The sequence below is a fragment of the Rhea pennata genome, chromosome 15 (genome assembly GCF_028389875.1).
Source record: "Rhea pennata isolate bPtePen1 chromosome 15, bPtePen1.pri, whole genome shotgun sequence".
Lineage (NCBI taxonomy): Eukaryota > Metazoa > Chordata > Aves > Rheiformes > Rheidae > Rhea > Rhea pennata.
Window position 1 is genome coordinate 16,054,090 of NC_084677.1, and position 23,461 is coordinate 16,077,550.

A 23,461-nucleotide genomic window follows, 5' to 3' on the forward strand; every position below is an offset into this window, starting at 1 on the left:
CCGGCGAAAAAACCCCAAACTGGATGAAGTCTTGACCTCTAGCTCTTGCGTCTGCCCAGCAAGTCACCCCCTCAAAAGACCCCGGTGGCTTATTCATTCCCTTGTTCATTTTTAAAAAATACTGAATCGCTTCTTTCAGATTTAATGTTATTATTATTGTTATTGTTGTTGTTGTTATTATTGTTATTATTATTTTGGTAAACAGTCTCCCAAATGTTGCACTGAAAAAATTAGAAACCCTCTTGCCTCCCCCCCCCTTTTCCAAAATTAAAAAGAACTACGTTAATGTTGCATGTTATTTCAAGTGTTGTTCTTGTGCAACTGAATCATACTGCCTGCTGGAAGGAGCAATTTTCTGTTGTTGTTGTTGCTCAGTTAAAAAAGACCAAAAACAAAAAGACAAAAAAGGGGAAAAAAGGAGAGAGAGAAAGATTTGTTTCCTGATATTTCCTCTTTTTGGCTCTCGCAGCGCTCAGCTCCAAGGACCCGCTCGCGTTTTCCCCGGGGGAGAAGCCCAGCCCGGCAGCCCCGCGGCGGGGCCGCGCGCCCGCCCGCGCCCGCGGGCTCTGCTCGCCCCGCGCCGCCCCGGGGCGCCCGCCAGGCGCTGCGCGGCCGCTGCGAGTCCGAAACGCCCCGCGGCCCGCCGCCGGTCCCTCCGGCGCGCCGGCCGGTGCTTATTGCAATGAAACTGGAAACTAAGAACAATACTAATTTCTCAAGCATTCCTATGGCACTTGCATTGTTCTGCATAATTTGAGCGGGTTGGAGGGGAAGAGATTAGAGGAGGAAAAAAAATACCCTCGGCAAAGTTAGTGAAAGGGCCAAGCGTCATATTTCTGACTCCCTCCTGTACGACCTCTGATCCAACGCTATTGTGGCTTGAAGCCGGTCGAATTCGTGCCTGTTGTCCTGGCTCAGGTCGTCTAAACCCCTGCTGTCATCATCTTCCTCTTCTTCGTCGCGGCTCATGAAGGCCAGCTCGTTCTCGTAGCAGAAGGAGTTGGTGCTAGGCAGCAGGAATTTGTTCTCCACCAAGTCCTTGGCGCTGCAGCGGGGGGTGGACGGGACCTCGTAGGTTTTGTGGAAGTGGGAATAGTCTACTTTGTACTGGTTTTTCTCCTCGAACAAAACAGGCTCGAAGCGGTGGCCCCACAGGATCTCGCTGGCCAAGTAGGAGCTCCGAGCTTGTGTCGTCATGGCAGTGGCCTCTACCATGCCTTCGAGGATGACCACGATCTCAAAGTCGTCCGTCTCCAAGTCCTGGCGGCTGATCCCGAACAACGGGCTGTCTTCGTTGATCTCATGGAGAATGGTGATGGGGGACACCAAGAAGATACGGTCCAAGCCTTTATCAAACCCCACATCGATGTCTATTTGGTCAAGTGGTATGTACTCCCCTTCTTCTGTGATCCTGGGCTTAATTAACTGAGCTCGTACATGGGCTTCTACTATGTGGCTTTTCCGAAGGTTCCCAACTCTCCACATCAGGCAGAGTTTTCCATCTCTCATTGCCACTACCGCGTTATGGCTGAAAAGTAATGTCTGGGCCCGTTTTTTGGGCCTGGCCATTTTTGCCATTATTGCACCAATCATGAAAGAGTCTATTATACACCCCACGATGGACTGCACAACCACCATGAAGACGGCGAGCGGGCACTCCTCCGTTACACAGCGAAATCCATAACCAATAGTCGTTTGGGTCTCAATGGAGAACAGAAAAGCAGCCACAAAGCCATTGACCTGCAGAACGCAAGGCTTGAAGGTATCGTCTCCACCTGGGTTTTCTAGATCTCCATGAATGAGTGCAATTAGCCAGAAAATCAGGCCAAACAATAACCAGGACACCAAAAATGCCAGGGAGAAGAGCAATAGCATATATCTCCAGCGAATGTCAACACATGTGGTGAACATGTCTGCAATGTACCTTTGAGGCTTGTCGTCCATGTTGGTGAACTCCACGTTGCACTGGCCATTCTTCTTTACAAACCTGTTCCTGCATTTCCTTCTGGTGTGGATTTTCCCGTTGCCAAAGCCGTTGATACCTGGCATGGTGGTCAACCTCAGCCCGTCTTCCTCGGAGGACACTATGCTGTAAGGGTTGACTCGGCCTGCAGTCATCCCTGAGCCAAGCCCACAGTGAAGGAAAATTGTCTTCTGACTTCCAGCGTCCCCGTGGCCCACCCCTGCCCACCCCCCAAATTCTGTTGCGGTGGAAGAGAAGTCCCAAGCTTCCACGTCTTGGCCGCTGCGTCACCAAGCGGATCCCGTGAGAGGCTCTGCAATGAGAAAAACACATCTGACAATTTGTTTTTTCATCAAACAATTTGAAAACAAAGACACGGCCGTTACCTTCCCCACACGAACCCTGGGCACGGCGAAGGGGCCCAAGGGGATGCTTGGCTGTGAGCCTAGGGGCATGGGCAGTTGCATGTTGGGTGAGGAACCCCCAGCTCCCCTCGCTCTCACTCCTATGGCAAGCTGTCCCTAAAAAACTCTGAACAAGGCAGGAAGAGGTCCTAAAGCTTGTTCTTTCATCCTACAAAGCAAGCGAGCAAACCAGCATTTCTGGGAACCCAGAAGAAACCAGCTGATTCAAAGCGCTGGGTTGAGCTGGAGCCTTTGAAGATCGCTTCCCTGCGCTTTTCTCATGAGCTCTGCTTTTGGAGCGGAGTCTCTGGGGTTGGGCTGCCATGGAGGAAAGCAGAAAGGCCAGGCCATGCTCCTTTCTCCGTGCAGGGATATTAATAAAGGTACGCCTGAAACCGGCTCCATCAGTTCACATTGCCTGTGCCAGATGGACCACTGCCCAGCACATCACAGTAGCGGTCGCCCGCCCTCCCGAGCACCCGCTCTTCTGGGGCCCAGGGAAACCACAGAGCAATGTGGATTTAACCTCCATCCTCAGGCCTGGGATGGGAGAGGACACGGCCAGTGTGCGGCCGGTCGGAGAAGGCCTCTGGAAGGCACTCGCTGGGGGGCAGATGTCTCAAGGAGCAACTTTCCCAACGCATCCATTGGGAAATGTGGCCACGTGTGGTAACCGATATGTTTTTGCCAGCCAAGTCTTATGATGGGAGTGCTGCAGCTGGGGAATGAGGAGCTGTTCTGGTGCCTTCTCAGTGGCCCAGCTGCAAGGTCATGGATCATCAGCCTTGCCTGGGGGAGCGGTGGGGTAGCATGGGCACAGGCAAGGTGGCCCGAGCTTGGGGAGCTTCCCCAGAGCAGGAAAGCCCAGCTCTCTGCTGGGGTTCCAGGGGCTCCCAGCTGCATCCTGCCAGGGTGCTGCTGTCCCCCCCCCAGCACCTCTGGAAGGGATTGCAAGCAGGGCTGCATCAAGCTGCAGAAGAGACAGCAGAAAAACCACATGGCCACGTCCCAGGAGTCCCAGAGAGCTTGTGCGCTCCAAAAACAACGCCGTGCCATTTCTCCTGCGATTACTTAACAACACGGCATTTGTCACACGGGATCAAACCACCGATCCGCCCGGTGCCGCGTGCTGCTGGGCCGCAGGGTGGCCGGGCGCAGACCCCCCCCGGACGCCCTCGGCCGTGGAGGTGGCCGGCCGGTGCCTCGAGGCGTCGCAGCGACCCGCAGCCGGGCAGTATGTGCTGTTTTGCACCGGCTGGCCCGGTCGATGCGGTCGATTCCTGCAATCAGCTCCGGAGCCCGGGGACGCGCGGGGACAAACGCGCCCTTTCCATTACACGGAGGCCCGGGGGCGGGCGGCCAGCGTTGCCGAGCACGGCCTGCCCCGAGCTCCATCGGCCCAGCCAGCTGCGACACCACGGATTTCCTCTTACCTATGTCCTGCCTGATCCCACCTGGCACTTCGGCATCACCCTGCAAGTCCAGCACCCCAATCAGCAGCACTACCGAACTTCCCCGGTGCCCAGACGGCCCCGGCCCCGGGAGCAGCCCACGTGTGTCCTCCATCTCATACATCAAACAACATCTTTCCACGTGCTCGAATCCAGATGCAACCATTTTTATCCCAAATACTAATTTTTAAGCTCCACGACTATTTTTCAGTGTGTCAGGAGACCGACCGAGCAGTTGTTCGTGCCCAGCCAGGGTTGCTTGGCCCGGATTGCACGTGTTTCAGCCACCGCCTTCCTCTCCTTCCTTGCAGGCCAGAGTGAAGAGTAAAATAGGCATAAACAGGTAGTATTAAACTCCCGCTTTTGTTGCTCGATGTCAGAAGGGACCTGGCAGGTCCCACCGCAGAGCTCGCGCCTCGGGCTGCCTGCAGACTCCACCCGAGCCACCTCTCCCAAGTTTTCCTCCTCACTCCAGTGAGGAAGTTTATTTAGGTTTTCTGCCTCTCCTTTTTTGATGAAAGTTGAGCACTTGGGGTAAGAGGAAGCCTGTCTGCTTCTCCACCGCCTCCGTCCTGCCCTCCCCGCAGCCCCGTGGGCGCACGCGCAGGAATACACCAGCCGGTTGTGCCACCGGACGAATTTGCTCTTGCTTCTTTTTAATTAATTCTACACGCATTTGAGAAGTGAATAAAACGCAAGGAGCTCTGGGTGACCTGCGGGAGGATTAGCTGGGGCCGGGATTAACCGTGCTGGGAGGGCAGACGTGCCCGGGATGACTGCGGAGCTGCGCCCAGCCGGGGTGACGCTCCGCGGGGCAGCCCCAGCGCCCCGTCGGCAGCATCGCGCCCTTCCCTCCCTCCCTCCCTCCCTCCCGCCTCCCTCTCTGTTCCTTCCTTTCTCTCATCTTCCTACTTTTCTTTCTTTCTCTTTTCCTTCTTTCCTATCATCCTTTCATTTTCTTTCTTTTTTTCCTTTTTTCTCTTCTCTTCCTTCTCACCTTCCTTTTTCCTTTGTTTTCTTTTTCTTTCCTTCCTTCCTTCCTTCCTTTCTCTTTCCTTTATTTTCTTTTTTCTTTTTTATTTTTCTTTCTTCTTTCTTTTCTTTTTTCATTCTCTCTCTCCTTCCTTCCTCCATATTTTCTTTTCTTTCTTTCTTTGCTTCTTCTTTCTCCTTCCTTCCTCCCTTCCTTTCACTTTCTTTTTCCTTTCTTTTCTTTCTTTCTTTTTCCTTCGTTTTCTTTTTTTTCTCTTTTTTCTTTCCTTCTTTTTCTTACTCTCTCTCTCCTTCTTCCTTCCTTCCCCCCCTCTCTTTCTTCCCCTGTTCTGACTGCCTCTTCTCATCCCCTGTTATCCAGGCTTTGCTCTGCCGGCGCTGCCCCACGGCCTGGCTGGGCCGGGCCACGCAGCACCGTGCAGGGAGCGAGCCCGGGCGCGGTGCAGCGCGGTGCGGTGTTGGGAGCGAGCCCGGGTGCGGCACGGTGCGGTGCGGGGAGCAAGCCTGGGTGCGGTGCAGCGCGGTGCAGCGTGGTGCAGTGCGGTGCAGGGAATGAGCCCGGACACAGTGCAGCGCGGTGCAGGGAGCAAGCCTGGGCATGGAGCAGCACGGTGCGGTGCAGGGAGCGAGCCCGGGTGCAGCACGGCACAGTGCGGTGCGGTGCGGGCAGCGAGCCTGGGCACAGTGCAGCGCGGTGCGGTGCGGTGCAGGGGGCAAGCCCGGCACGGCACAGTGCGGTGCGGTGCGGGCAGCAAGCCCGGGCACAGTGCAGTGCGGTACGGTGCGGTGCAGGGGGCAAGCCCGGCACGGCACAGTGCGGTGCAGTGCAGGGAATGAGCCCGGGCACAGTGCAGCGCGGTGCAGTGCGGTGCAGGGGGCAAGCCCGGCACGGCACAGTGCGGTGCGGTGCGGGCAGCGAGCCTGGGCACAGTGCAGCGCGGTGCGGTGCGGTGCAGGGGGCAAGCCTGGCACGGCACAGTGCGGTGCGGTGCGGGCAGCGAGCCCGGGCACAGTGCAGTGCGGTGCAGTGCGGTGCAGGGGGCAAGCCCGGCACGGCACAGTGCGGTGCGGTGCGGGCAGCGAGCCCGGGCACAGTGCAGTGCGGTGCAGTGCGGTGCAGGGGGCAAGCCCGGCACGGCACAGTGCGGTGCGGTGCGGGCAGCGAGCCCGGGCACAGTGCAGCGCGGTGCAGTGCGGTGCAGGGGGCAAGCCCGGCACGGCACAGTGCGGTGCGGTGCGGGCAGCGAGCCCGGGCACAGTGCAGCGCGGTGCGGTGCAGGGAACGAGCCCGAGCACGGTGCGGTGCGGTGCGGTGCAGGGAGCGAGCAAGGGCGAGGAGTGCGGATCCGCCCCGCACACACGGCTGCCCGCGGCTCCCGCTTTATTTAGCTCAGTTTGGGTTGGAAACAGCGTTTGCGGAGTTGGCGGGATCCTCCCCGCCTGGGTTTTCACGTTCACGCCAGAGCGGCAAGGTGCCGCCGCGGGCGGGGGGCCGAGCCGCTGCTCCGGCCGCGGGGCTGCTCCGGCCGCGGGGCTGCGGCAGCAAACCCCCCGCAGCGGCACGGCTGCCCGCGCAGAGCCCGCGCCGCGCACGCAAACCCCCAACTCCTCTGCTAACATTTATATATATATATATTTTTTTTTTTTAAAGGGCCTTTGGTGTTGCAGCAGTTCGCCGGGCGCCGCGAGCACCGGACAAGCGCGCCGAGCCCAGCGGAGCTCGCTGGCCGCCCCGGGCTGAGCGCCCCGCCGCGATTTATCGTCCTGCCTTTCCCGGCACTAGGGAGAGCTGCGTTTCGGGGGGCAGCGGGGCCTCGGGCTGTGGGCCCCCTCCCACTCCGCCTCCTCCTCGCTGGGATTTTCTCCCGGGGGGGGGGGGGGTGCTGCAGAATCACATAGGAAATGGGGGCGTCCGGCCAAATCCGACGCCGTCTTACACCCGGGCCCCGCTCCGCCGTACCTAGCGGAGCGCTTCTGGCCGACCTCCTCCCTCCCGGCGGCGCGCCGCGTTTGCACGCTTCCCATAAATCAGGGACCTGGCGAAGCCGGGAAGACGAACGACCCCCCGGCTCCGCGCGCGGCGCTGCCGGAGACGACAGCCGGGGCGGCTCCCGACAGGGCAGCCGCAAGGAGGGACCGCGCCGTTGCGGCAGGGCCGTGGCTCCCGGGGGGCCGCCGTCTGCGAGCCTCCGTTGCGGCAGCAGGCGCCCGCGCGAGGGAAACTGAGGCAGGGGGACCGACGACAGGCGGTGCCCTCCGGGACGCGCGCTCGTCCCCGCGCGGCCCGGACCCCCGGCACGGCGCGCAGACGACACCGTGGGCATGGGGGGGAAAGGGGGAGCCACGTGCCACCTTCGGGGCGATGGGCTCTGATTTAAGCACCCTAAAAGCTCCTGCTAAATCCAGCCGGGATTTGCGGAGATATTTATAGCGGCCTCGGCAAAGACCCCTCCGAGCAGCGCTACGGGTCGTGTCCCCCCCCCCACCGGGGCCTGCCAGACAGCGCAGTCACCCTCGGGTCCCCCTTGGTGCCCTTCCAGCCCCACGGGCTGCCCCCCGCTGCACCGCCCCCCACGCCGGCGGGGGGCCCCGGCCGATCCCGTGTCCCCCCCCCAACCCCTCCAGCCCCTTCCCCGCATCCCCCCTCCACCTCCGCCCCCGACCGCCTCGCAGACGGGTGCTGACACCCCCGCACAGCGCCCCGGGCCGGGGCCGAGCCGGCCGCCCCACGGGTGGGGGGGGGGTCCCCGGGGCAGGGGGCTCTGCCCTTACCTGGTGCCCGCCCGGGGGGGGCTCCGCGGCGCTCGCCGGCCATGGCTGCAGGGCGCAGGGTGCCCCGTGGCCCTGCTGCCGCCCGGCCGAGAGACAGAGAGTTTTAATTGAATTTCTAGATTATCCGGGGGGAGAAGTTGTAATCTCCTTAAATCCAACCTCCAGGCGAGTCCCGTAACCTACTGTCCTGCGCTGGGGAAGGGATTTAGCGAGGGGGAAGGGAGGGTTCCCAGCCTGCTAACACCTGCCCCGCGCCCCTCGCTGGGCTCCGCGCCCCGCGCCCCGCAGGATTTGTCCCGGGGGATCACGCTGGGCCGCGTCGGAGCGGCGTTCCCGGGCATCCCGGCTCGGCAGCCCTCGCCCGCCGGGGGCCGGAGAGCCAGGTCGTGCTGGGAGGGCGCTGCTCCCCCCTCCGCAACGGCCACCTCAATGGCCCATAGGCAACCGGAGCATCCCGGGAGCCCCCGGGATGGCAGCGGCGGAGGTGGAGATGTCCGGCACGGGGAGGAGAAACGGGGCTGGCTACGGGGTCGTTTTGGAGGACACCCACCAACCCCCCCGAGCTGGGATTTGCGGCTCCCCCATCCCCAAAACAAGCCCCGTCCCCGGACCGCCCGGATCGGACGGCGTTTTCGGGCGATGCCCTTGGCAAGATCTCTCCGCCGGCGCCGCGCGCGCCCTCCCTGCCGAGCGCCGGCGAGGTTATGCCATTGCCCCGGGCTTTGGAAACGCGCTGCCCGTTGACGTCGGCTCTCACCGGGGGGACGGTTTGTTCCCGATCGGCACGTGCCGAAAGCCCGGGGCGCGGGGCAGCGAGCCTGCCCCGGGCCCGGGGGATCGCCGGCAGCTAGAAAGCACCGTGGGAAGGAAGGGAAAAAGCAGGGCCCAAAGGCAAAGGTCTTCGCGCGGCTTTTCTGGGCTCGCCCCGGCGCGCCCCGCTCTCCCCGTCGAGGTTGTTTTTCCAACCCGCGTTCAAAGAAAGCCCCGAGGAGGTTTTTATCCCGGGCTGGTTTCTCCACTCACACCCGACACCAACAGCTCCGCCAAGGAGCCGCGTCTCGAGCGAGAGGGGAAGGCGGCGCGTGGGCAGAGCCCGCGCCCGGGAGACGCGTACCCCGAGCGGCGTTTCGGGAAGCGGCGCCCGGCTCCGCGGCAGCGTTTTGGCCGGAAAGCGGCAGGCTTCCGCGACGGAGGGGAGCGGGGCCGGCGCGAGACCCCCCCCCCCCACCCCCGGGTCCAGCGAGGGGGGGATGCAAGCAGGGCGACTCCTCCGCCTCCTCCGGGGCTTTCAGACCCCCCCCCCCCCGCCGCCCTGCCCCGGCACTGGCGCTTGCCTTGAGACACAGCCTCTCTCCCTGCATCCTGAGCAAGCGTCCCAGCTCCGCGGCGCTCGCGCCCCAGCGTTTCCAAAGCCCGTCGGCGTTGCCGCCGGCAAGGTGCAAAACAGCCGGAGGAAGGAAACGAGGCCGAAGGACGCGACGCAGCCCCCGGCCCTACTCACCCCGCAGTCGGTGCGGGACGGGTCCGGCCGCGGTGACGGCGCCAATTGCCCGGCGCCGGCGTCCTGCTCGGCACCCACCCGGCCGACGGGGGCCTGACGGCGCAGCGCGCCGCGGTCCAGGCTAATTGCTTCCCAGCTCAGGTTACAGCCTCTCCTGCGCCCTATATGAGCAGGACCTGGCACCGGGGACCTCTGGTCCTCCGCCGCCCCCCGGGGAGCCCCGGCGAGCCGGGGGGGAGAGTTCCCACCTTGGCTGCAACCGCAGCAGAATTCCAGGCGCCGCAGCCGAGGGTCTTCCAGGGACCCGGAATGCCGCGGCCGTTCCCAGCTCAGGGTGCTGGAAGAGAAGTTGCTGGAAGGGGATTCCAGAGATCTCCAGGATGAAAAGGACCAACCGGGAGGATGCAACGAACTGGGGATTTGACCCCGGACTGGAGCAATTCTGTTGGTGGCCGAAGGCAAAACCTTGGTTCTTTGAACCTACGTTTCAACGGCTCCTACGGCCCCCAAAACCTTGTGTTCCAGCTTTTCCCACGGGAGGAAGAAAAATCACCCTCGTTTTCTCTTGGGGAGGAAAATCCCCCCCCCCCCGGCACACGTGTGACGTGGCCCAGGCCCTTCCAGAGGAGAGGGGCCTTGGCTGAGCGGCCGAGCCCGGTGCAAGCGTTGCTGCGGCCTTTCCACCCTCCGGGAGCTGCCTCGGGCGCTCGGGGCAGCCCGTGCTCCTCGGGGGGGACGCCCGGCAGGCCGCCGGCTCGGGCGGGCACCTCGTTTCTGCTCCCAAAGTCCCGGTCACTGCTGGGTGCCGGCCCTGGCCGCCCGCTGCGGGATCGTTAAAACAACAAAATAACAATAAAATCGCAGCCAGGAACGTGGGGTTGGGGTTGTTTTTTTTTTTTTTTTTTTTTTTTCGTGGTCAATCCTAGCAAACCAGGTGTGCGACTGCGGACGGCTTTGCAGACGGTCGCCGGGCACTGGGGTGAGGGGTGCAGTGCCGCGTCCCCCCCTCGCCCCCGCCGCCGTCCCCACCGGGAGCCTTGCGGGTGCCGGCGTCGCCCCGCAGCAAGGAGCACTGGCCGCCACGGCGGGGGAAACCGAGGCACGGCGCTGAGGAGGGGGCCCGTTTAAGCATCGGCCTCCCCGCACCCCCCCCCCCCAGCACCTGGCCGGCCGTGCCTCAGTTTCCCCGGCGCCTTTCTCCCGACTCCAGCCGAACCGGGATCGGGATGCTGCGGCGGAGGCTGCGTCGCCGTGGCAACCCGCGGCGGCCGTCTCCAGGCGACCGGCGCCGGTGCCTGTGCAGGGATGCTGCTGCGCGCCCGCCGCAGCGCCGAGGCGCAAACCGGTGAAGGGGGGGGGGGGGACAGACATGCCACCCCCCCTCCCCGCCGCCCTCCTGCCCAAACCTCGCGGGTCTGGCGCCGGCGGCAAGCTGAGCGCCGGCGTCGCCGTGATGCCCAACAGCGGCCGCCCAGCAGCAGGAGCAGCAGCCGGATGCTCCGCGCCGCGGGGCCCTGCAGTTTTCGGGGACACCCACCGGGCCGTGGAAATAATAATTGCTGGAAATAAGCCCGTGAGCCTCTTAGCCCTCATTAAGCAGCTTAGGGGACCACGCGCCGTGGGACGCAAGCCTGCCGGCCGACAGGGCCCATGTCGGGGCAAACGGGCATTACGGCCGGCGGCGGGACTTGAACCGGCGCCGCGGCGGGCGCCAGGCTGCGAGTCCCCCGCCCCGAGAGCCCTATCCTCCCCGGGGAGGGGACGGGGGGGGGGGGCTTTGCCAGGCCGGTACCACGGGCAGGTCCCTGGAGGAGCCCGGGGGCTCTGGGAGCAGGGCAGGAGCGGGGACAAGGGGCCGCCGCACCGGTGCGACGAGCGCAGCGGGTCTCAGCCTCGGTCGCGGCGGCTCGGGGAGCGCGGCGGCCGCCGGCGCCCGACGCCCGGCTTGCGGCGCGGGCGGCCGCCGGAGCAGAACGTTTCTGACGGCTCCAGCTGGAAAAGGTCCCGTTTTCACACTTGCGAAGGCGGGCGCCCTGCGACACCGCGCCTGAGGGCAGCGAGGCAGCCAAGCTGGACGCGGAGTGCAAATCGCAAACCAGCCGCTCTGCCTGATCCCTCAGCTTTTCACCCCAAAACACCCCGTGGGCCTCGCTCCAGGTGGGAGGCAGCCGGGCCGGCGGGGCTGCTGCACCAGCACGGCTCCAGTCCGGCCGCGGCAATGCCGACGCTGGGCTGGGGGGGGGGGGGGGAGGAATTTTGGCTCAGCGAGGGGGATGCTGCCAGCTCCGATATAAAATGAGCAGCGGGATCCAGGCCAGATGCCACGGAAAGGGTCCGACACACTGGGGGGGGGGCAGCAGGAGAGAGGCGCAGGGCGCCCTTGGGTGCAGAGCCCCGCCGGGGCGGCACCGAGCTGCCGGTACCATCCAGGCTGTTGCTGTCATGTTTTTTGATAATATGGGGGGGTGGGGGAAGGAAGGAAGAAATGCCTGGAAAAGAGGAGCGGCATCCCCCCGCGGCGGCGAGCACCCGGCTGCTCTGCCGCTGCCGCGCTCGGCGCGGCTCTGCAGACCCCGGCGGAAGTACCTGCGCTCGGGCGAGCGTTTCTGTCCCCGGCGCTCTGCAGGCTCCGCTCGGGCTTTTTGTGCTGCAGCTGAGCAAAACGGCAGCGTTTCATTTTTTTTTTTTTTTTCCTTTCCTAATTTTTTGTGCGAGATAAAATTAAGCAAAGGAGCCGCGCCGGGAGCGCTGGAGCCTGCTTCCAGCCGCGGCGCGTGTCTGCAGCGGCTGCAGCCACCAAATTCAGCTTTCCTTGGGCCCGGGGCATTTGCAAGCTCTCTCCGCGCTGCTTCCCCTCCTGCGGTTTCGCGGCTCCGCGAGCGGCTCGCTCTGCAGCCAGGTCATTACACAGGCACCTGCTTTCCACAAAAGCAGCGAGAATTTGCTCCTTCCCGACCTCTCCACCTCTCCAGCAAATTAGACCGAGCTTGATCAATCGGTTTGGAGCTGTTCCGTTCGGCGGCCGGGCCGGCTCCGCTGCCGGATCCCCCCCCCGTCTCCCGGCTCGCCCGTGGCACCCCGGGGCTCCCCTGCTTGGCTGAGACCTCCCGGTTATCAGCCCCCGGGGACGGTCCCCGAAACGGGGAGGAAGGGCCCCAGCGGGGCCAGCGCCGGGCTCAGAAGCGCGTCGCGACGGCGCCGCGGGCCGCCGGCGGGGTTCGGAGCCCGGGCCCGGGCTCTGCGCGAATCCCAAAGGCAGGAGCCTTTGCAGAGGCATGTGACAACCGAAAAAGAACAGCGCTCCGCGCTCGACTCCCACCCGCCGCCCCCCAGCTTCCCCGGCGCGCGGATCGGTCCCAAGTTGGAAGAAGACAAAGCGGCGCTGTCGTCACGGAGCCGAGCGGAGAGGTGACTCCGCTCGGATGCTGCCAGGGAAATTGCCCCCCCCCATGCCCCCACCCCGAGACCCCAAACCCGCCGATGAGCCCATCGAATTGGCAACGTGTTGGCCCGGCCCCGGCCCCGGCCCGCTGGCCCCTGCGGGCTGCGGGAGAGCTTTCCGGCCAGCATTCCCGCTGGGATCAACGGGAGGGGGAGCCGCGGGGAGGAAAAAAATAATCCACCGCAGGCCGGAGAGCCACAGTTGGAAAAGAAATCAAGGCTTCCCGAGAGGGAGATGCCAAGGAGATGTGCTGTTCCCGGGAGAAACAGGACATTCCTCTGCGAGGGGGAGGAAGGGAGGAGGAAGAGCGGTGCCACCTCCGGCGCCCGTAGGTGCTCGGAGGGCTGCCGGCGGCGCGGCCCCCCCACTGCGCCGCACGGCAGGCGCAGATGGCATTGCAGCTACCGGCTGCGGGGCTGCGGCTTCTTGTTTGGTTGGGATTTTAAAAAAAAAATAATAATAATACACCCCCCGTTTGGGGGAAAGGCTGCCTGGCGCTGCCGGGCGCCCACGGAGCCGCTCTCCGGGCTCCGGGGACCTCGGTGGCCCCAGGCACGACGGGGGGCGCTGCGCCCGGGGACGCGGCTTGGCATCGTCCCTGCCTCCGGCTCGGGCAAATTCCCCCACGGGGAAGGGACGGAGCTGGTGGAAAAATGATGCTTTGCCACCGGCAGAACCTGCCAACCCGGGTCCCCCTCTGGCCCGGAGGGTAACGGGGCGACAGCGCAGGTTTCACTCGCGAGACGTTTTTGCGTTGCTGGAGGCGCGGGGCCGGGCTGAGGACGGGGCGCAGAGCTGGCCCAGCTATAAATAACCCCTTGGAAAGAAACCGGGAGAAAAAGCAGCAAACAGGGACCGATAAACCCAGGGAGCCGGGTTCGGCTCCGGGCGCTCGGCGCAATCGGCTCCTCGCGCTCCGGGCGACCCCCTCGGCTCCCGCGTGATGAAGCGCAAAAGAAGCCGGGATCCGTCGGTGCTCAAATGAGCAGAACCGAGCCCGGGCGTCGCGGCGGCGGCGCCCCCGAGGCCGGGCCAGGGCGCGCGGTGCTTAACGGGCCAGACCTCAATCCAGGCCACTGCGCTAAAAAGATAAAAAAGAGAAAAAAAAAAAAAAAAAACGAGCGAGCGGAGCGGACGGGCCCGTTGGAGCGCCGCGGGGACCGTGCCGGCACAGGATGGGCCGCGCGGAGACGCTTCGAGCTCACTTCTGTCCTTCCCGTCGGGAAAACTCCCCGGAGGGGCTGGCTGCCGGCGCCGGACGTGCCGCAGTCCTCTCCCCAGCGCCAGGAGGCTGCGGCACAGCCCGTCTCGGGAAAAAACGAGCGGCGGCTCCCGCTTCCGCCCCGCTGCCGGGTGCCGCCCGCGGCTGGAGCGCACGGAAGGGGATTTGCTCCGCAGCGTCGCTGGTCCGGTTTTCCCCGGGAAGCCGGGCGAGACGCGTGACTTTTGCTTGCGTGTGACTTCTTATTCTGAGCCAATAAATTCAGGGTGAAATCTCCCAGAACGGCGTTTCGCCTTTGCATTTTTCTGCTCGCAAACTGCCTGCGAGCGCCCGGCCGCGGGGCCGGGGGGGTTCGGCGACGTGCCCGCGGGTCGGAGCGCGTTGCTGCGACGGCGCCGCGAGCGTTCGCCGCCTCGAGCTTCAGCCGGGCGCGCGGGGACGGACGGGGCGGACGAGCCTCCCCGGTGCCTCCGTAAATCAGCGGGCCTTGCCGGGGGGGGGAGGGTTTGGGGCGTCTTTCTGTGCCTGGGACCTGCCTCATGCGAGCGCTCACGTCTCTAAACACCGCCGCCTCGGGTCGCCTTGAGGGGGTAACCCCGGAACAGTGGAAAAGCCAGGGAAAAAGCGTGCAGACTGTGCGGGCCTGGGCGAACGCCTTGGGCCCGCTCTGCCGACCTGCCTGCGGTGGGCACGGCCCCGGAGGCGGCCCAGCTCGGAGCCCCCTTGCTCGGAGCGTCGGCGGGAGCGCGGGCCCGGCGATCGCGTTAGCCTCCAGCCGGCAGGAGCCCGGAGAGCAGCTCCGGCGCTGGACGGAAAAGAGACATTTAATGCCCCACAGCATCCGAAAAGGGCCGGGAACATCCGTTCTCCGGGGCTGTTCCAGGTGACCGAGCCTGGAGCTCCATTAGCCCGTGCTGGAAGCTTCCCAGAGCCGCTTCCCGAGCGGAGCGGCTCCGGCCCCCCGTTGCGTAACTCCGACGGCGCCGCGTTGCCTCCGGGCCCGCTGGCGCGCCGCGCTCGCTTCACTTCTTAATTTCGCTCTGCCCGGGCGGTTGCCGGCTCGTACAGAGAGGGAAAGGGGAAAAACTCCCACCGCTCATCCCGCCCGTAAAGCAAAACCAGGCATTTAAAAAAGGCGGGGGGGGGGGGGCAGAAACGCAGAGCCTGGTGGCAGGCGCCCGGGCTGGCTGCGCCGCGGGGCAGGGGAGGAGGAGCGCGGGCGCCAGCTCGGGGTCTTGGACCACCCGGCCGGCACCCGGCCAGGCTGCGAGGAGCAGAGCAGCGCCGCGCCGGCGGCCCCCCGCGTGCCCCCCGCCGCTCCCCGCCCGCCCGAGCCCCGGGCAGGGTCTAGGGCAACAGGTTCTGGCTTTAGAGCCAGAGCATCCTCACTTTGGCCGGGGCTCCCGGCCGGGAAATCCTTCGCAAGGTCCCAACGCTTCTCCAGACTTTATCTCCAGAATCGCTGCCGACCGAGGGGAAGTGAAGGCATCCGGCCGGGCCGCGTCCTCCGTGCCGGCGCGTTTTCGGGGACGGGCGCCTGCAGCCGGCACCGAACGGGAGCCCGCGAGCGAGGAGGAAGGAGAGAGCCCGGAGCGGCACGGACGGGCAGAGCCGGGCTCGGGCCCGTAAGGACGGAGCCCCAGGTCCCACCACCGCATTGGTCCCTCTGCAGCACCCTGCGCCTCCTTCCCCATCCGCGGGGCCGCGGCGCTCAGCACCCCACCCTCCCCGGCTCCCGCGTCTCCCACGCCCCTAAACTGCCGATTTCCCTCGCAGCACCCTCCGGTGCGCCCCAGCGCCGTGCTCAAGCCCCGCGGGATGCACAGGGGCCGCGGCCCCTCGCCGGGGCGGGCAGCGCCGGGGGGGCCTGCACGGCACTTACATAAACCGCCTGGAGCCGGGCCCGTTGCCGCTTGTGTTGCCTGCAGCGCTGAGCTCCTCAACTTTTATTTGCATAACAAATAATTAATAATAATTAATGACGGGGAGAAGCGGTGCGGATTGCCAGGTTTTGCTAATTAGCGAGGGAGCGCGGCGGAAAGCGCGCGGGCAGGCATCACGCGGCTCGCCCGGGCGCCGCGACCCGCCGCGGCGAGCAGGACCCGCGAAGCGGCTTCGGTGCCCGGCCCCGGACAGCGCCCGGCCCCGGATGGCACCCGGCACTGGAGGGTGGCCGGTGCGTGCCGAGCCGCCGCCGGCCCGCGCCCGCTCCGCGCCCGCCGTGCACCCCGCCGGGCCGACTCAGCCGCCCGGTTTTCTCCCTGCCCTTCTTAGAAGCCGCCAGCTGGGACCGCGCTACTGATTTGTCTGATCGTGGCACCGATCCACATCATTAACTACGGAACCGGCGACGGCTCGTTGTGCAAAAAGCCTTTGCTCGGAGCCCCGCGCGCGGCCAGGAGGGTGGGAGCGGGGCGGGCGCCGGGCGCGGAGGGGACCCGGCACCGCTCGCTCCGCCGCGCCGCTCGCCCGCCCGCGGGGCTTCGGCCGGGCCCACGGTGCCACTTTGCAGACGGGCTCTTGCGGGAGGGACGGGGAGGCTGCCGGGGCCCGGGGAAACCTCGGCCAAGCGACGGCGGCGCCTACCCCCGCGCAACCTCCCTCCGCGTCCCCGCGGCCGGCCGCTGCCGCCGAGCAGGTTGCTCCGGGCAATGTCACCGCTTGTCACGGGTTTCACCAAAAGGGAGCGAAGAGAAGGGAAAAGGGAAAAGAAAATTTGCTCATCTTTGGACTAACTCAAGCCCTCCCCGCCTGACCGCCCCATCCCGCGGGAGCGTGGCTGTTCCCAGCGCGGGACGGGCAGGGACGGAGCAGAGCACCGCCCGCCCCGGCGTCCGCTCCCGAAGCCGCTCGGCTCCGGCTCGCCGGCCGCCGCAGAACCCCCTCCCCGTGCTCGGCCCCGCTCCTGCCGCGGCTCCCGGCCAGGCCCCGCTCGACGCCGGCGCACCGAGCGCTGCTGCAATCACGCTCCGCTTGCTCTCCTCTATAGCTGTAATTCCTTTGCTCCGCTGAGCTGCTTCCCCGTCAGTGCCACACATAATCCATTGCACTGTAATTATATGGAAATTTTAATATCTGATGCATTTATAAGATGCACTTAATTCATCAGCCCCTTTAAGCACGTTGTCGTCGTCGCAGCCTGCGGAGCGCTAGGAAGGATGACTCGCGGTCCGATGGAGACTAGCTGCTCCCCGCGCGCCTCGAGCCCGACGGCGTCCTCAGCCCTGCGGCCCGGGGGGGGCCTCGCCCCTGGGGGCCCGGCCGGGGCCTCCCTGCAGAAGGGAAGGGACACCCCAGGGACACCCGCGCCCGGCAGGTCCCCCCGGCTGCCGAGCACGCCGCGCTCAGACCCTGCCTCAGTTTCCCCGTCAGCGCAGCGGGGCTGTGCTGCCCCAGCGCGGCGCAGACGCGAACACGGATGCCAGCGGGGTCCTCGCCCGGCCTCCTCTAACCTCGCAGGCAGGACTTGCCCCTTCCCCAGCGCCTCCCTCCCCCCCTCCCCCCCGCCGTCGTGGGGCAGGGCCCCCCCCCCCCAATGCAATCTCGGCTCCCGAGGTCGGAGGGGACCGGAGGAGCCGCCTCGGCCAGCCAGCCCCGGCTCATCCCCCCCCTCCGGGGCCCGGCTGCCCTCCAGGGCTCCACCAACACCCCCCTCCCCGAAGACAGGAGCCCCCCGGGAGGCAGCTCCGCGCCGCGGCTCTGCCGGAGCCGCTCGGCGGAGGAGCGGAGCAGACTGCAGCACGGCCGTTATGTAAGCCCGAGCCGGGCTGGCGGCACGCAGGACGCGCGGGTTCTGCCCCCCCGGCGCCCGGGGACCTGCCCGCCGCGGGCCCGGCTCGGCCCGGCGCTCGCGGGGCTGCCCCCAGCCGCACCGCCGGGCCCGCGGGCACCTCGCTTGGGTGGCCCGGAGAGCTGCCGCGGCCCCGCGGCGCGGGCGCCCGGCGGTGGCAGGGGACAGCGGGGGGGGGGGCACATGTGAAGGGTTCGGCCTCTGTGGGGCAGGCCGTGGGGCGGGCGCCGTACCCGCCTCCCGCTTGGCCCGTCGGCACCCCCTCGGCCCCGACTTGGCCAGGCGGCTCCCGGCTGCACTTCCCTCGGGGTGACTCATGGAGGAGGAGGAACACCAGTCCAGGAGACCACCCCGGCCTCGCTCCCAGCTCACTTCCCGCCCGCTCCGGCTGCATCCCCATCCCCACAGCTCCAGGGAGGCAGAATCCCTGGGAGCAGCATCCCTGGGGTAGCATCCTTGGGATCAGCATCCCTAGGAGCAGCATCCCTGGGGCAGCATCCCTGGGAGCAGCATCCTTGGGATCAGCATCCCTGGGAGCAGCATCCCTGGGGCAGCATCCTTGGGATCAGCATCCCTGCAATCAGCATCCTTGGGATCAGCATCCCTAGGAGCAGCATCCTTGGGATCAGCATCCCTAGGAGCAGCATCTCTGGGAGCAGCATCCCTGGGAGCAGCATCCTTGGGATCAGCATTCCTAGGAGCAGCATCCCTGGGAGCAGCATCCCTGGGAGCAGCATCCTTGGGATCAGCATCCCTAGGAGCATCATCCCTGGGAGCAGCATCCCTGGGAGCAGCATCCTTGGGATCAGCATCCCTAGGAGCAGCATCCCTAGGAGCAGTATCCCTGGGAGCAGCATCCCTGGAGTCAGCAGCCCGAGGCTCAGCACCGGCGGCGGCCCAGGCTCTGCCGGCACGCCGGCCACGGGGCCAGGCCCCATCCCGGCTGGGGGGGCTGGCAGGGGGGTCTTCCCCCCGGCACGGCACAGGATGGCGGTGGGGACCCTGCGGTCCTCGAGCACATGGCCTGGCTCTGGCTCTCCGCCAAGCAAAGCCTGGATCTGGCTGTTTCCACTTGGGGGTAGAGGGGAAAAAAAAGAAAAAGCCCAGGCTAAGGCTCCTGGAAATAGTAGATACCAGAACAAGGAATTAATGTTAATTAATTCATAATGACGCTGAGATAGTGATACCAGATGCTTCAAAAGTCCAACCGGGGAATCTGAAGGAGCTCTGCAAAAACCATCGCCCACCGGCAGTCCTGCTGCGCTGCAAGCGAGGAACCAGGAACAGGCTGGGAACGAGGGAAGGAGCTGGGAGCGGGGGAACGGCCCGGGAGCGAGGCAACGAGCTGGGAGCAAGGCGCTGAGCTGGGAACTAGGGAACGCTGGAAAGAGACGGGAACGACGGGAAGAGCTGGGAACACGGGAACGAGCGGGAACTGAGGGAATGAGCTGGAAATGATGGAGAGGAATGACAGAATGAGTTAGGAAGAAGTCAGGAACAAGGGGATGAGCGAGGAACCAGGGCACAAGCTAGGAATGAAGGAATGAGCTAGGAGTGAGGGAATGAGATAGGAAAGAGGGAACAAGGGAGGAACAAGGTGGGAAAGAGAGAAGCAGCTAGGGATGGTGGGACCAGGCCATGGCGACGGGTCCGCGGCCGCCCCCGAGCCACCCGCAGCCTCGCTGCCGCCTCCCTGCTGGCACCGCGGACCCGGCAGCCTGGGGGTCCGCAGCGGCCGCCGGCGCTCGAGCGCTCGCCCCGCGGCCTCGCCTGCCCGGTGCCGGGACGCGGGTGCGGGGAGATGCCCGGGGGGGCGGGTTGGGACGAGCCCCGGCCGCACGTTAGCCAGGAGGCCGAGGAGCACGAGAGCCCGCAGCCCGGCCCGGCGTCCCGCTGCGTCGCTCAGGAGCCCGCTCGTAACGGCGGCAGCCCCCGCTTCCCCCCGGACGCGCACCCCCAAAATCGCTCAGCCCAGCCGGGGGGGGGTGGCAGGGTCCAGGCGAGCCAGGTCCGGCGTTCGGCATGTCCCCCAGCCTCATTTCGGGGCTCTTTACGGGGGAAAAAAAAAGCCCACCTGGGGTGTTTAGGTAAAACAACTCTTCTGGCTGAAGTCCAGCAGCGATAATTCTGGGTCCCGAAGCGCGGCGGCGATCGGAGACACGAAACAAAGTGGCCTCTAAGGTGCCCTCCCAGGAAAACCCGGCATTTTATTAAGCGCGTTCACTGCATGCGGGAACGCTCGTGCCGGCGTATTCCGGGCCTGGAAGGGGCAGGCGGGGATTTCTTTTCTTTTCTTTTCTTTTCTTTTTTTTTTTTTTCAGTATTGTTTTCATTATTTTCGGACGGCTTCATTGCTTTGTGCTCGCCCAAGGGGAATTTCACCTGCTGTTCGGAACAAAAGGACGCGGAAAGTTTTCCAGGCGGAGAAGCAGGGACGAGGGGGAAGGAGCTGCACAGGAGCCAAAGGAGCCGGCGCAGGTTTTCACCGCCGGCAGTGGCATCCCCGTGGCCGGGGCGCCGTGCCAGCTCCCCGTCCCGGCCGTTCCCGGGTGCAGGGGGGCCGGGGAGGGGCGCCGGGGGCCTCCCTGCTCCTGCCGAAACGCTCCTGCAGCCCTGCCGAATGATCCCCAGGCTTCGGGGTGGCACGGGTGGGAAAAAAAAAAAAAAAAAAACGGCCCCAAATTACCCGCTTGGGCCCTTTCTGCCCGAGCTTTGCCAGGAGTAAACAGCGCGAGCAAAGTCGTTGTCGTGCTTTCTAAGAACAGGAACGAAAAAATCCAGCCCTGGTTTGCCGGCACCGCCACAAAACAGGTGGTTCGAAATCACAGCGGAGAGAGGGGAGGAAGAAAAACCCTTATTTTATGCTCAGATTCACTGCGAAACTGTCCGGGAATGAATACTGCTAAATACACACCATTTTCTCTCTAACACTCTTTGCTCTATAATTAAGAGGGACTTCTAAAAATACAGATACTCGTGCGCACCCGGAGGAAGGCGTGCAGGTGCTCGCTGGAGCACTTCAGCGCAGCTCATTTTCTGGACAGTTTTACTCCCCGGGCTGGCGCTCAGCACCGATACTATTACAGTGATGCAATTCTGCTGCTGCCGCGGGGCCGCTTGGCTTGCTCCCGGGCTTCGCGAGCCGCCTTTCCAACGCCCCCGCCGCCACCGCCGCCGCAGCACCCCGAAAAGCCGGCGTGCAAAAGTTTGAGCTCCGCGGAGGATCCGAGCTCCCCCCCACCCCCCCATCCCACCGCCGCCGCCGCCAGGGCCGGGCGAGCGGGAGCAGCCGAAAGCCTCGCCGGGGAAGGGTGCCGAGGCATCGCCGCGGCGGGCGGCTCGGCAGGAATCAGCGCCGGCGCGGCGGTTCAGCAGCCGCCGTGGGTCCGGGGCGAGGAGGGGGGGAACTTTGCTCGTGGGGCCGGTGCTGCAAAACTTCCCCCCCACCCCCGCACCACCAGCAGCCCCCTCCCCGGTTCCCGCTCGGTTGCACCGGCTCGAAGGGATCGACTCACTATGAGACTGCTGTTTTTTTTTTTTTTTCCCCCCCTCCGACTCGGGGTTAGACGGAGCCGGTGGAGCCGCCTCGCACGCCGGCGCTTACCTCTCAGCGCATGGAGCCCCCGCGCCGGCGGGGGTGCGGGGCCGGGCGTCCTGGCGAGTTAGCTGGCGAGGGCCCCCCGCTCGGCTGCGCTGCTCGCGCCCGGCGCCGGCGCTCGGCGGCGGCGGCGGCTGCTGCTGCTGCTGCTGCTGCTCCTTCGGCGCAGCCCCAACCCCTCCATCGCAACCACCCGCCGGCGGGGTGGGGGGGGGGGAGAGGGGGAAAAAAACCACCTTCTTCCAAAAAACAAACAAACAAACAAACAAACAAAACAAAAGAGGGAGATTAAAAAAAAAATGCTTTGTATCGGTTCGGTTTCCTCCTGCCACCCTTCTCTTCCGCTCCAGAAAAAAAAAAATAATAATAATAAGGAATAAATCCCAGCGAGCCAAGAGATCCAGACTCAGGTGAATTTCGCTTCAAACTCCCTGCGTGCTCTCAGAGCTGTCGCCCTCGGCCGGGCTCGGCGAGATGCCGGCAGACCCATGGGTGCCAAAGTGCCATCGGAGCTCCTCGGGGCCGCGCTCGGTGCCGCCCGGGCCGGGCACAGGCTTCCGCGGCGCTCGGCTGCGCGCCGGGCGCTCGGCAGCGACCCGCCTGCTTCAGGCTCGGCGTGCTGGAGGGTGGGCTGGGATTTTTTTCTCTCTCTCTCTTTTTTTTTTTTTTTTTTTTATCTCCCTGCTATTGGTTTTCTTGCTATCTGATCCCGAGCGAGCGCTGCGGCTCGGCGCTTCCCTGCTTTTTTTTCCGCCGGCTCCGAGAGGCTTTTGACAGGGAATGAAACGCAGACGCCCAGCAGCGAGACAGGCTCCAGCTTCTACAAAGCTCCACTCCCTCCTACCGCCTTTGTCCGTGAACAGCAACTATTCCAACTCTTCCCGTCGCCGCCGCCGCCGGCACGAGCGAACCTCCGCATCAGCACTTTCCTAATGGCTGCGTCGCCGGAGCCCTTCGGCCCTTCTTCTTCCTCGCTTCCTTTCCTCCACCTTGATGGCTTCCGCTCGCTCTCTCTGGCCCGGCCGCCCGGCTCCCGCAGCCCCGGCCGCGGGAAAGCGCCGGCCCTTCCCGGCGCGCACAGCCGTCTCGGCTCCCCCCCCCCAGCCACCCCCGCCGCGCCGGCCGCCGCCGCCCGTCACCGTCCTCTCCGGGCGCCTTCCATGGAAAATCGATGGCGCTCGCCGCCTCCCCGGAGCCTTCGCCGGGCCTTCGGCTCTTCTCAGGGCCGGCGAGAAGCCGGGGGCAGAGGCAGGGCTGGGAAGGGAAGCCGGGAAGCCGCCGGATTTGACCGCGGATGGGGATTTTATTTTATTTTTTTTTTTCCTTTTTAAGGTTGGTGGGAGTCCAGGTTTCGTTCTCGGCGGTGGTTATCGCCCTGGGTGTCCCCGGGCCGTCCTGCCCTTATAACAGCGAGGCCCGTTTGGCGAGGGAAACGAGGGCGAACCCCCCCCCCCCGACCCCGGCAGCGGGCGACGGGTGCGCGGGGATGCGCCGGGGTGGTGGTGGGAACCGCGACCCGGATGGGAGCCCGCCGGCGCCTGCAGCTTTCGCAGCCCCGCGCAGCCGGTGCCGGCGCTTGCCGGCGCTGCCGCCGGCTCCCTCGCGGACGTTTGCCGGCTCGCCCCGGAGCGCAGCCGGCACAGCGGCGTCCCGCCGGCGTCGCGGGGCCGCCCGGCACGGGAGCGCGGGAGGAACGGGCGCCCCGCGGCCGGCCCGCGCCGCCGCCGCCGCCTCCCTTCCCCGCTGCCCCCGACTCCCTTCCCGCAGCTCGGCACTCGCGGCCGGCCTTCGGGGAGGGCAAGGCCGAATCCCGGAGCGGGCCCGTTAAAGCCGCTCGCTCAGGTGCCGTCAAAGCGAGCGGACCGGGATGCAACAGGCTGCGGCAGGCGGGCAGCGCCGTCTCGCCCGCCGCCGGGGGGGAAGGGGGGGGCCGCAGCGGGCCCCTGCCCGGGGCGAGCGTCGCCTCGGGGCGCCTCCAGCGCGGCCGCGCCAGGCTGCGAGCGAGTCGGCGCAGAGCCATTAGGGCTGATTTAATCAAGACGGATGGCCCGCTTGGAGGGCTGCCGCCCATAAATCCCGCGCTTGCGCTGCGTTAGCGCCAGGGCTCCCGGCGGCCGCGGCCCCGTGGGGCGGCGGGGAGGGGGGCGGGGGGAACGCGCCAAGTCCCCCCGTCCTCGCGCCGGCCCCGGGGGCCGCAGCGGGTAGGGAAGGAGGCTCCCGTCCTGCCCCGGGGCCTTTCGGACCAGGGGCAACATCCCCGATGCCGTCCCGCTTCCCGCGGGCCCCGGGAATTTTTGCACCCGTGGGCGTCTCCGCCGGGGGCAT

General features: G+C 65.6%; 1 protein-coding gene across 12 annotated transcripts; it reads right to left on the minus strand.

Annotated features, from left to right (window-relative positions):
• Positions 1 to 711: 711 nt before the first annotated feature.
• On the minus strand, positions 712 to 22,684 carry LOC134147205 (ATP-sensitive inward rectifier potassium channel 12). Of its 12 annotated transcripts, none has more exons than XM_062588119.1 (3): positions 22,276 to 22,684; positions 21,143 to 21,372; positions 712 to 2,276 (listed from the first exon to the last, which is right to left on the minus strand). In XM_062588119.1, exon 3 carries the CDS (start codon positions 2,116 to 2,118, stop codon positions 829 to 831), a length of 1,290 nt encoding a protein of 429 aa, XP_062444103.1. In that variant the 5' UTR covers positions 2,119 to 2,276; positions 21,143 to 21,372; positions 22,276 to 22,684; the 3' UTR covers positions 712 to 828. The 12 variants fall into 12 exon arrangements, 8 of the variants coding, with proteins under 8 accessions (XP_062444103.1, XP_062444099.1, XP_062444100.1 ...); XM_062588115.1 differs by lacking the exon at positions 22,276 to 22,684 and adding an exon at positions 21,981 to 22,230; XM_062588116.1 differs by lacking the exon at positions 22,276 to 22,684 and adding an exon at positions 21,981 to 22,230 and having other exon boundaries at positions 21,143 to 21,375.
• Between the last annotated feature and the right edge of the window lie 777 nt (positions 22,685 to 23,461).

Excerpts from the sequence above, each read along its gene's own strand:
- LOC134147205 (XM_062588112.1), bottom strand. The coding sequence starts at position 6,431 with ATGTTAGCAGAGGAGTTGGGGGTTTGCGTGCGCGGCGCGGGCTCTGCG.